Source organism: Dermacentor silvarum, chromosome 1, assembly GCF_013339745.2.
Source record: "Dermacentor silvarum isolate Dsil-2018 chromosome 1, BIME_Dsil_1.4, whole genome shotgun sequence".
NCBI classification, from domain to species: domain Eukaryota; kingdom Metazoa; phylum Arthropoda; class Arachnida; order Ixodida; family Ixodidae; genus Dermacentor; species Dermacentor silvarum.
The window spans coordinates 174,391,808-174,403,843 of NC_051154.1; the positions used below are offsets into that span (position 1 = coordinate 174,391,808).

Sequence of the window (12,036 nt, forward strand, 5' to 3'; positions counted from 1 at the left end):
GGCCGGGCCGGGCGGGTAACGTAGATTATTTCCGGGCCCGGGCCGGGCCCGGGTCTCGCCATAAAAGGTTTGATCGGGCTCGGGCGGGCTGCCCAACGTAAAAACGGGCCGGGCTCGGGCTGAAAAAATCAGCCCGTGCAGTGCTCTAGTGTCCAGCACTTCGTATTGTTTTTCTTTCTGTTCCTTGCACATGTCATGTGCAGTTTTTTCCTTTATTACCTTCCATCTTTGTGCAACTGTGCTCTCCTCTGCTTCTTTGTTGTTAGTGCTCAATATAACTATCCTTCTCTTTAGTAGTTGGTGAATCTTTTTATTTTCATAAAATTTCGATAAAGTAGGACTTATATCATCATATTGTTAAAGTGCATGAGGCACAGTTACCAATCTTCCAAGTATGACTTACAAATGTCTGACACTTCCTCTGCAGAACAGTGTCAGGGCAATGGCTGGGTTTTCTACTGCAATGCCTTCCATAGAATGAAAATTCAGATTCTAGATGCACAAAAAAATGCTCTTTTATACCCTTCTAATTGCTTTGAGATCATGGATTGAAAAACATGCCTCATTGTTTGCTTTGACTTTTCTTAGACAGGCTGTTACCTGTCAGAACTTGCCATTTTTTCTCTGTGTGGTTCCTATAGTATCAATAGTAGTAGCATTACAGGTGACATTGGAAAGCTTACGATGCATGGAATTAATTAATAAATGAAGCTTATTTGAGCTGCTAGTATAGTGTAGCCCCAATTAAGAACAAGTAGGAAGGGAAAAAGTATGCTGCCTGATAATGACTACCCTTCTGGTAAATAGTGTGTGTTTGAAGAATGCACAGGAAACTATCAAACAGTGCTTCTGTGAGTGCAGCAACATGACTCGCTGACTCTGTTGGTTTATTCAGGTTGCATTTTTCGAGTGCCTTCTTTTATGCGGAACATTTAGAATTGACGGCTTGCGAAATAGTGTGCACCCTCTTCAGTGCAGCTGCTGCACTAAAAGATCCAATTGGAAAACAAAGCATATCCCCGCTATTCCTATCGGTGATATGTCACTGCTTCTCAGCCACCTGAATTGGAGTTTGCGCACAATTCAAGTGCTTTTGATCTGTCAATGTAAATTCTAGGCCAATTAAATAAAAGCTGGTTGTTCCCGACGAAAGTGTTACCGTTGGCTGAATATTGCTGAGGTAATCTGCAATAAAATTAGCTAAGACTTTCAGGTTTCATCCAAAAACCGCACGTCAACCATATGTCAGTACAGCAAAATTTGCTATCTTGAGCACCTTTGGTGTAAAAATAGCTTTCTCACTCATGCACAGAACATTTTTGCAAATGGTTAATTAAAAAGTGGAAAAAATGCCATATATGACTGCTATAAGGTGGCTATAATGTTCGCAGTTAAGCTTCTGTGCTATGTCAGTGTTCGTAAGACCTTGGGAGTTTCCATAGCTGTGGTGGCCTCTGGATGTGTTTGATAAAGCTTGTTCTTCGTATAGGGAAATGGGTGTGAGCAATGACATGGGGATAACCTGTGATGACTTGGGGATGTTGCAGTATACTTTTGTAGAAGTGGCAGCATTTTTCAGCATTTTGCTTTACAGTAGAACCTTGCTGAGTGAAGTTGTCGTACAAAAAAAAAAAATACTGTAGTGACATTATCACTCTGACAGCAGTTGACCATTTTGCCCATTTATGCCGTGATGCATTTAGCCTAAACACCTGAATTTATTCTCATTTAATGTATCACAAATTTGTGCTGTATTGCAGCCATAACATTATTTCTTTTTTAATTCTGGGGTTTCACATGCCAAAACCATGATCTGATTATGAGGCGCGCTGTGGTGGAGGACTCCAGATTATTTTTGACTACCTGGGGTTTTTTAAAGTGCACCCAATGTGTGGTACACGGGCGTATCTGCATTTCGCTCCCATCGTAATGCGACCGCCATGGCCAGGATTTCATCCTGCGACCTCATGCTTAGCAGCTTAACACCATAGCCTTAAGCAACCACGGCGGGAAATTAACATTATTCTTTTTGATGAATAATGCTGTCCGTACATTTTCTTCCAGTCACTACTGACACATCTTATGCATTCCTAAAGGCACCTATATAGTCCAACGTAGCGTGAGCACATGCACACACTACGCCACATTGGCGAGAACAACAATGTCTATAATTCGACGCACTGGCACAGCCAACGTAACCGAACACGGCAAAGGCACTCCGATGTGCCCGACATCGAGATGGCTCTTGCTCCATCCTGCGCCGACCCACACTGTTGCACAAAGAGAAAAGGCGCCCACGCCGCTTCACCGACAGTCACAGACAGCCGTTCAAAGCAGCGTGCAGTTTGTGGATCGTTCTGCGCATTGTTTGCTTTGGCGTTGGCTGACGGGTTCCATTTCATCGCAGTGAACCACCAGTTGTTGCCACTCGTGTCCGAGCGGTCATTACGAGTTTACGTAGCTGGGGAGGTACCATGGTGCTGCATGATCAAGAGGTCCGGGGGCGACGTCAAAGAGGAGCAAAAAAGGGTTTATTTACAGCATTTACATTTTGAGAGTTTTCAATGTACAAGCACGAACGAGCACACTCACAGCACTGAAAGTCCGCTTTTTAAACCCTTCTTTTTCCCCCTTTCTCTCACAGGGGAATTCACTGTCGTTGTTCTTGTCCAATCATAATCGCCAAAACGTTCACAAAATCCTGCCCCTGCCGGATTACACCTCCAAGGTTGCGCAGTGCAACTGCCCCCACATACATGCTACCGCTTGGCGATTCGTTGACCTCAGCTTTGATCCATTCCCACTGAAAGTCTTGCCGTTGGCCCCTTGCAAGAGTGGGGCTTTTCATGAAGATCAGCTTGACAGAAAGATGGGCCTTCACGCTAAATACAGTTAAACCTGGATATAACGAAATTGACAAATTTCCGAAAAACTTTGTTATAAAGAGGATTTCGTTATATGCCGGTTCGGCACGAAAATTGGAAAAAGAAACGCTTACCGTATGTACTATCGCACAAGATTTACCCCCAATACACTAAAGTTGCGATAAACAAAAAAGTCCCAGTTTCGCCCGAAAGGCGAAGGTCTTTGCGATTGTGACAGCAAATTAGCAGACAGCTATACTAAGTAAGGATAGTACAGTCAAACCTCGTTAATACGTACCCGCTTAATGCGTAATTGCGGTTTAAACCTAGTCGCGAAGATTCCCCCACCCAGCCCCCAATGAACGCCATGTATTGGCTTACCCCTAAGGCCGTAGTCGCTCATTGCCCACCAAACGGTTAGTGCGTACTATTTTTCTTGTTCTACACGCACAGGCACAAAATCGGCAAAATCTCATGCGCGGACGTTCGATTCTCGAGTTGCGACGCCCGGACGACAGTCGCCAGCGATAGTGAACTTGCAACATGGCCACCATTACGTATTTTCTGCCGATTGCCGCGCACAAAGGCATGGCCTTCGAGATAAGTTCCCGGTAACGCTGAGAAGCTGCCGGTAGGGGGTTGCCAAACCCCCTACCGGCAGCTTGCCAAAGAAATTGCCAAGGAAAATATCTATGATAATTCTAGGGGAAGTTCTTTGTTGTTTGAAGCCAGGACGAGAGTATTGCGGACTAAGATGTACCGAGTCAAGTACCAAGGTGTAGACACGTTGTGCTGTGCGTGTGGAGAAGAAGAGGAAACGGCTGAACACCTCATACTTTTCTGTAAAGGGCTTAACCCTACAGTGCAAGGCAACGGGGCTGATTTTTTCAAAGCATTGGGGTTTAGGGACAGTGAAGGCAAAATAGACTTTAAGCGGGTAGAAATAACCAAACAGAGGTTATCTGATTGGTGGATAAAATCAAGGCAGGGGTGAAATTTCACCCACCACAAAGTACAAATTATGTTAATAGTCATGGCTAGGTGGCGTATGCCACCGCCCGATTTAAAAGGTTCAGCCTCATCCATCCATCCATCCGTCGGAGTAGTAACCGCGCAGAAGCACATTTTATTGCGAAGCGCATTTGTGCCGTCGCCGTGGACGTCGCTTTGAGGTTCCGTGTAGAGTCCAAACACAGCAACATCGTCGCCGCGCGCCGTACGCTGTGTGTGCGAGTGAAAGCTTGCAGGGGTCAGACTCAATCTCGCGCGCGCGAGGAAGAAGGGGGGAGGGGGGAGGGGGGCGGAAGCGCGCTTCCGCGCTAGGTACGGCGGAGGAGGCGAGAAAGGGAGGTTAGCGGCGGCCGCCGTATCTTGAAAGCGATCTGCGATGTGGAAAAAGTGTGCGCCCGCGCGGGCTTATCTTTAAAGGGAACTACAGACAAGGTCAATATCTCGCGTTTCTTCGTCGAAGCACTCGTCCTTCGAATGTGACACCAGGTACTGGGTGCGTGGACGCGTGTCGTTTCGCACAAGCGCGAGGCGTCGGAAACGTAGAGCGAGCGACACGATGGCGTCGTAGCACAGTGTCAAGTTAGTGAAGTGAAGCTGCAGCAAGCGGCTGGTTCAGGTTTGAAGGGAAGGGGAAAGGTCACGCCCGCGGCGGAAATATTGCCGGGTCGAGGGATGCAGGTCCGCCTCGCGCACGCTCGCACACATGGGCTCGCTCTCGCGCCATGAATTCAAGCTCGCCAAGCGCGACGCCGCTGCTTCGCATTCCGTCGCGGCGAAGAAGGTGCTTCCGGTTGCTGCTCGCGCAAAAATGACAAAATTTGGGGCGAAATCTCTCGGTTGTCGGCAGGGAAAATTCGTTATATCGGGGGGGTCTCCCGCTGCCTCTTCGTTACGTAGAGGTTTCAAATACATGTGCTTCTATGGAGTCACGGCGGGGAATACAAAAACTTCGTTATATCCAGGAATTCGTTATATGGAGGTTCGTTATATGCAGGTTTAACTGTAGCGTTTCCATGAAGGGCAGCATTGTCGTAATCTCAAATGAGCTGTTTTGTTTGACTGTAACAGTCCATACCATGACAGAAAAGAGCGATGATGTCGTTAAATGATGAACAAGACTGATGACTCAGAATTCGTCTCGCCCCTCAGCTCTAAGCTGTCGGGACAGCCAAAGATACGAAACATAATGGCATGTCCATTAGTCTTAGGTGACACTGGTCACGTCGCCAGCTCCCCGGCCTTGCAAGGCACCGAAAGGCATGAATGGCATTTCATTGCTGCAGGTCTGTCGGTGCAGCATTCTTTGTCTAAAACGGCCGCCGAGCACAACTGTGCTGAATGCCAGTCGTAACAGCATCTCCAGCGGGGGAGGAAGATCCCGACGCGCAGGGGCCAGCAGCCACTGGGCGAGGGATCAGTGTTCAGCAGTGGAACTTCCTTCCATTCTGACAAACCCTTTGTTCGTAGCACGTGGATTCTCTGGAGTCGTTCAGCAGGCCTCGTGGTGCTCCTTTTCTTTTTCTCCTTGGGCCGGTCTGGGGAAGCTGCACTGGCAAACTGGTCTCGAAATCTTTTCATCTCCTGTTTGATAAGCAGTCACTCCAGAACAGTGCCAGACCCACAACCACAAAGCAAGCGAGCACAAGGCCACCCTTCTCTGAGACGCACCAGGCTTTACAAAAAAAAAAAAAATAACCGCTGCTGCTTTCCCATCCCTTTCGCGCTTCTTCCGCCCCTAGACACCAAAACAGCCATTTCCTAAAAAGCTCCAAGAAGTGATTACCAAATCAGCTAACAATCAACTACAACTATGCGATAATAAAAAAAATGTATGAAAAAAAAATTACCAACATACGCTTGAAACAGTGAAGCTGCGCGATCGTAGCCCAGCATTTTCTGGAAGTGCGCGCAAACTTTTCGTCTTATCTATAATGATGATGATAATTGTTTTCACACGTCTCGGACTTACGGCTGTCACTGCGCGTTGCATAGCGCAGCTTGCAACACCGACACTGCGTTCCAATGCTGACACCGCGTTCCATGAGACCCGCTCCGTGAATGCGTCTCCCTCTCGCTCTCGTAGTGCGCAAAACCCCTTCACCTCACGGAGCACGAGCGTACGAACGCGCGCCAGCTGTGGACGAAGACGACGATGCTCGAACGCAATCATATGGTTTGCATAAATGCTTGCTCTGCAGGCGTGGCTGTATAGCCTAGTGGTTACGACGCTCATCATGGGACCGGGGGTACCGGGGTTCGAATCCTGCCTTGGCAAGAAAGTTTATTTTATTTTCTTTCTTGATAATTTCTTGCTACGCACCACAAATTACCGCTGGCTTAAACAGATTCGCTGTTAAAATGACACAGAAACCAGAGTGGGCATGAGACTTTCGCTACTCTAGGGGCAACGACTCAGACCATCTGCATTCCAATTTGCGTGCCAGCCAAGTAGTGGCCAAGCTTACGAGTAGCCTACTTTAGCACTGCACAAGTTCTCTTTCATATGCCATAGCCATCCTCGCGTCGCATTCCAGCTTTTGACCACCCCAAGCACAGGCTGCTCTAAGCCACCTTTGTCCCTCCCTCTCTCGCAACGGCTCCACGACCGCTGTCAATCATGTCACACAGCATGGATAGAAAGAATCTGGACCCTCTAACTCTGCCTTTCCAAACTGAAAATTCGCCTATGTGGCACGTGATTCACAAGTCTTCACAGGATAAGAAAAAAAAAAAAGACGCCTTTTCGAACCACGGAACCCGTCACTGCGATCGAAAAAGGTCAAAGGGACAAACGTCGCGTATTGAGTTGCTCTTTCGGTCATTGCTACCAGCCAGTACCCGCGCCTCTCACCGAAACATTCCAATCGCCGAAACGTTCGCAAAATCTCACCCCTGACATTGCACCGTTCCACCGGATTACGCCTCCCAAGGTTGTGCAGTGCAACCGCCCCCACATACAGGCAACCGCTGGGCGATCCGTTGACCTCAACTTTGATGAGTTCCCATGGAAAGTCTTGCCGTTGGCCCCTTGCAAGAATGATGGGGCTTTTCATGAAGATCAGCTTGACAGAGAGATAGGCCTTCATGCTAAATAGCGTTTCCACGAAGGGTGACGTTCTCGGCACCGAAGGCCACCGAAAGGCATGAATGGCATTTCATTGCCGCAGGTCTGTCGGTGCAGCATTCTTTGTCAAAAACAGCTGCCGGGCACAACTGTCCTAAATGCCAGTCGTAACAGCATGCTCCGAATAGAGCAGCCGACGACGTGTGCGTCGAAGTATAGAGGGAATGGCATTTCGGCTGGTGCAGCGCAAGCGGCGTAGCGTGACTGACTGCAAGCAACGCTCGCTCGCGCGCCGAGAACATCCGACTATAAACGCGCCTTTACACTCCAGAGTCAACCTTCCTCTTTTTTCGTCTGTTTAATCAACCTATAAATTACATGTGACCTGATCCAATCAGAGTTTTGGGGCTCAATCACCTCGTCTTCATTGTCTGATCTTATCTTCAGTAGTGATGGGTGCATGAAAAATTTTTTACACATCATTATCTGACCTTATGGCAGTCGATAGGACTTAATTGTTATATTGTATTAATTCCTTAAAACAACAAGAGCCCTCTATATGCACATTCAAAATAAGCTCGACACCTCATGAATTACAGTAAAACCTTGTTAATACATACCCGCCTAATAAGTAATTCCGGTTTAAATGTAGTCGCGATGAATTGCCCATGCTGTCGCCGTTGAACCTAATGTATTGGCTGACCGCTTAAGCCGTAGTCGCTTACTACATGACATAAAAACGGGGTAGTCATGATGTGTTTCCTGCTCCCATAGCATCTGGCACTTCCACGTCGTTCTGATGGTCCTTCCGTCTCTGTCGCGGCGTGTGCATTTACCGTCATGAGGACGTTCGCAAAGAAGTTGCGCCTGATGAAGGAACTGCATGGCTCGTGGCCTTACCGTGTTTGAGGATGCTGTGGTCATTGCAAGGCCGCCACGGCAGCAAGGAAAATGAGATTTTTTGAGCCCTGCTCGCAAATAAAACTTGTCTTCGTGTGTGTTTAAATGAGAATTAATACGTACTTCTTTTCGTGCCGGTAAGTCTATAGCCGCTCATCTGTCATTGTCCGTTAATTAGTAGGCCTACATCGCTTAGTGCATACTTGATCCATGTTGCCCGCCAGTTACGTATTTACAAGGTTTTACTCTATCACTATTCACCATGGCATGATTCTCACAGCCAGATAAAGCAGCATGAATGCAGGTGTCTCAGCCTTTCAAGAAGCAAGCAGCCACGGTTGGCTGTAAAACATTATCCATGGAGGCTAAGTGTTATAAGAGCTTTTGACAAGTAAACCATTGTGAGCTCCATTTTGGACTGTAAGCACTACAGTACAACAACAGTGCACCTTACATGAGTGACTGATTCCTTCATGAAGTGTTTGAAGGTTGCATGTTGTAGTTTCGGACAAAAACTGACTTGGAACTGACCAGGAAAGGTTACCAGCTAGCATAAACATTTATTGTGTCATGAATATAGTTCGAGAACTTTATTTCTTTCTTAGGTATTTGTTTATTTGCTGTAGTAATCTTCAATATATTTTAAGAAAAATACACAGACACCTATCAGAGATAAATTGGGACTCAAGGGATGTCTTCGGTAGAGCAGTATCTTTGCTTATATTACAGTCGAATCTCGTTAACTTGAACACGCTTAATTCGAACTGCCGGTTTATTCGAACTGACGCTGTGGTCCCGTCAAAGTTATGTGTATTTCTATGGGCGAAAACGCTCGGTAAATCTAATGCGAACGCATTTGCGATGGCTAATTCGAAAATACCGCGGACCGACAGTGCTCTCAGCAGCGCGCCAAATAATGCGGTGGCGCCTCCGACCGGCATTGCTCCGACACCACCATAGAGCAAAAGCTTAGGAGAAACCCCTTAATGCAACGGCGGAGGTTCAGTCCGGCCAACTAAACTGCCGAACAGAAAACGAAACTTCAGGGAGCGGGCTAATCTGCACCGAGCCGGGGCGAAGGGCGCGCACGGAGACAGTCGAAGGTGAGGGAGCTGCGAGGGAGTTGAGAGAGAGGGCGAGGAGAGCCACCGAAGCCACTGCCACCGAAGCGGCGGAGTTGCTGAAGCCTAATTCGCTTCCCTGCCGCCCTCCTCTCTCACCTGCGACGGTCTCCGTGTGCGCGCCCGTCGCCATGGTGGCGCTGTCCGCTTCCTGAAGTTTCGTTTTCTGCCGTTATCTGGAACCGAGCGTTGGCCGGCGTGGGCGGTTGCACTTGCTATGCGTGTGCGCGGCGCAATATTTCACGACTCGCACCGTTCGTGCATCGTACTATGGTGCTCGAATACTTCAAAAATATGTCCTTCCTTTAATTCTAACTTCTTTTAATTCGAACAAATTTTCGGGCCCCTTCGAGTTCGAATTATCGAGATTCGACTGTGTATTGAAGATGTAACAAGGTTCTGCTGTACAACAAAACTGAGATATAAATTTAAATAAATAAATGCCTTGTGTAATACAGCAAGAACTACCCCCATCAAGAAACACCTGCTCTGTCAGTGGGGTTGCTCAATATAGTTTTTTTTTTCTTTGTAATATTGCTGCAATCATGTTTATCTCATTCTTTATTGTCTTTAACTTGCTAAAGGATAACAGATAGGAGGGTTAAGATGCATGGAAAAAATTAAATGATAAAGCAAGAGGACTTGTGTATTGTTGCCCAAAAGCATTTGGTTTTGTCTGTTGCTATCATTTATGGCCTTTGTTGTGGAGCCACCACGACAACAGCTAAATGTTAAAATATAGGCTGCTCTTGCATACTGCTGTATAAGCCAGATAATATAAGCTTGTTTTGCACATTTATGATGTATCTCATTTTTTTTTATGTTATGCCATGAAAGCTGAAAGCAAGAACACGCAGGGATTCCACTCATAACTGAACATTGCTGTTAGGTACAAAGTGTAAGTTTGCTAAACAGCAGACTGTGCTGCCAGGCATAATTTTTGCAGCAGATGGTGAACCACAGGTACATTATAGGTGTGTAGCAGAACTTTCTGTGCACAGTAATGCTTCATATTTATTATGCCTGCCTTATTTGTCTTCATTGCAGAGAGTGGCAGCTGCAGTTAGCATAAATTTTGATTTTGAGGGCACACACATCTGAATTTCAAGACAAGCCTTCATTTTATACTTCTCTTCCTTCTCTCTGGTGCTCTCCTTATTAGCTTAAACTTTGCCTTTATTTGCTGTGTTTCAGAGATGCCAAAGAGCTGCAAAGCTGGGTAGACACTCTCAATTTTGTGACAGCCAGTTTGTCGGCACCTCCTCTTGCCGGTGCAGTGGGCAGCCAGAAGAGGTTCCAGAGGCCTCTGCTTCCTGTTAGCCATACCAAGTTCAATCTGGTATGGGCATTGCCTCCACCCCTTTCTTTTCTTCGCTATATTTACTCATTTATAGCCACTCTTCCTCATTGTTTGTATCTTTCTCGTGCTTGTGGAAGGTTATAACGAAGTGGAAAAGCAATGTGCACGTCATCGATCTACAGTACGGGTTCCACAGTATAGTCTGTATTGGAAGCTTCCATTTTATTTGTTGTCTACATTTTATGACAAATTAACTTCATCTCAGCAAAACTGCCTGCAAAAATAATGCAGTAACAGTTACGGACACTACACTATCCACACTTTGCCTCATACGATGGCCTCTCAGAGATATGGATAGCTTTACGAAATGCGATTGTTTGGTGCAGCTGTGCAGCACAAACACCAAGGTACTGTGTCTCAAGGCTCAATAAAAAGGTGACCTGCTTTAAAGGAACCAACAACTGACCAAAATGTGTCATGAAACTATGATTGAAATGAAAAAAAAGTGCTTTGTGTTGATAGAATCAAGTAAGATGTTAGCAGTTGAAAGAAGCATTACAATTTTAAATCAGCTGTGAAAGTTGCATAGAATGGTGTGCCTCGTAGTGATGCAGAACTATCGATAGTACTATCGATTCTATCGATAGTTGAGTCACTATTGAACTATCGATGGTAAAAAAAACATCACTAGTGCTATCGATAGTAATTTCGATAGTACAGTTAAACCTGATATAATCGACAAATTTCCGAAAAACTTCATTATAAAGAGGATTTCGTTATATGCAGGTTAGGCATAAAAATTCGAAAAAGAAAAGCTTACCGTATTTACTCGATTGTAACGCGCACCCGTTTTCCGTTTTCGTCAAAGCACTCATCCTTGGAATATCACACCAGGTACTGGCCAGATGCGTGGACGCATGTCATTTCGCACAAGCGCGTGGCATCGAAAACCAAGAGCGAGTGTCACGATGACGTCGTAGCGTCGTATAGTGTTACAATAGAAGCCCGCTGTTACATTCCCGGGTGCTGCGTTTTCCCGGCTGTTACGTTGTTTTCGGCCGGTTCCGGCACAGCTCCCATAGAACCGAATGCATTGGTAACCCCGCTGTTGCGTCGCAACTGTGGGCCCGAGCGGCCATTTTGACTTTTCGTGTCGCTTGGCTTGGTGGCTTGACGATGGCATTGGCCGCCCAAAGTGCCGGGGGCGACAACTATAACGTATTTTCGGTTTCCGCCAGCAAAAGTATGGCCCTTGAGATCCGTATTTGCTATCTAAAGATGGTGTCTATGACGCTTTGTGGCCCTAAAATTGGTTTTGGCTCACAGATGTTCCGTATAAAGTCCAAGGGCGATAACGCAGTCGCCACGCGCCGTATGCTGTATGTGCGAGTGAAAGTGTGCGAGGGGAGCCGACCGCGTCTAAATCTCGCGCGTGCAAGAAAAGCAGGGAGGAAGCGCGCCTTCTTCCGTTGCGCTCGAGGCACCGGCGAGGGGGGGGGGATAGCGGGCGGCGTTGTACTGTACTCTGGCATCAACTGCGTACTGCGCGGTGGCGCGTGGGCCGTATCTTGAAAGCGATCTGCGTTGGGGGGGAAAGTCTACGCAGTGTAGGTGCGTCGGCGGCTCGTAGCTTTGTGCATGCTGTGTGTTCTCAGCACTCAGTTTGCGTTGAAGCGATAGACAACAGCACGAAGGTCACTTCGCTCGCTTCTGCAGCGGCGCTTCCACACGCCGCCAGCGTTTGACAGCGCATGTCCGCGCTCATCAAGTGTGATG

The 12,036-nt window shown here is 47.1% G+C and overlaps 1 protein-coding gene across 5 annotated transcripts in view; it reads left to right on the forward strand.

The window, feature by feature from the left end:
- LOC119436408 (PH and SEC7 domain-containing protein-like) overlaps positions 1–12,036 on the forward strand; it is a 297,543-nt gene that overhangs the window by 276,361 nt on the left and 9,146 nt on the right. For all 5 annotated transcript variants that reach the window (XM_037703249.2, XM_049657507.1, XM_049657503.1 and 2 more), the window contains one exon: positions 10,155–10,299. In XM_037703249.2, coding sequence (XP_037559177.1) covers positions 10,155–10,299 — 145 coding nt within the window. The remainder of the gene's footprint in view (positions 1–10,154; positions 10,300–12,036) is intronic.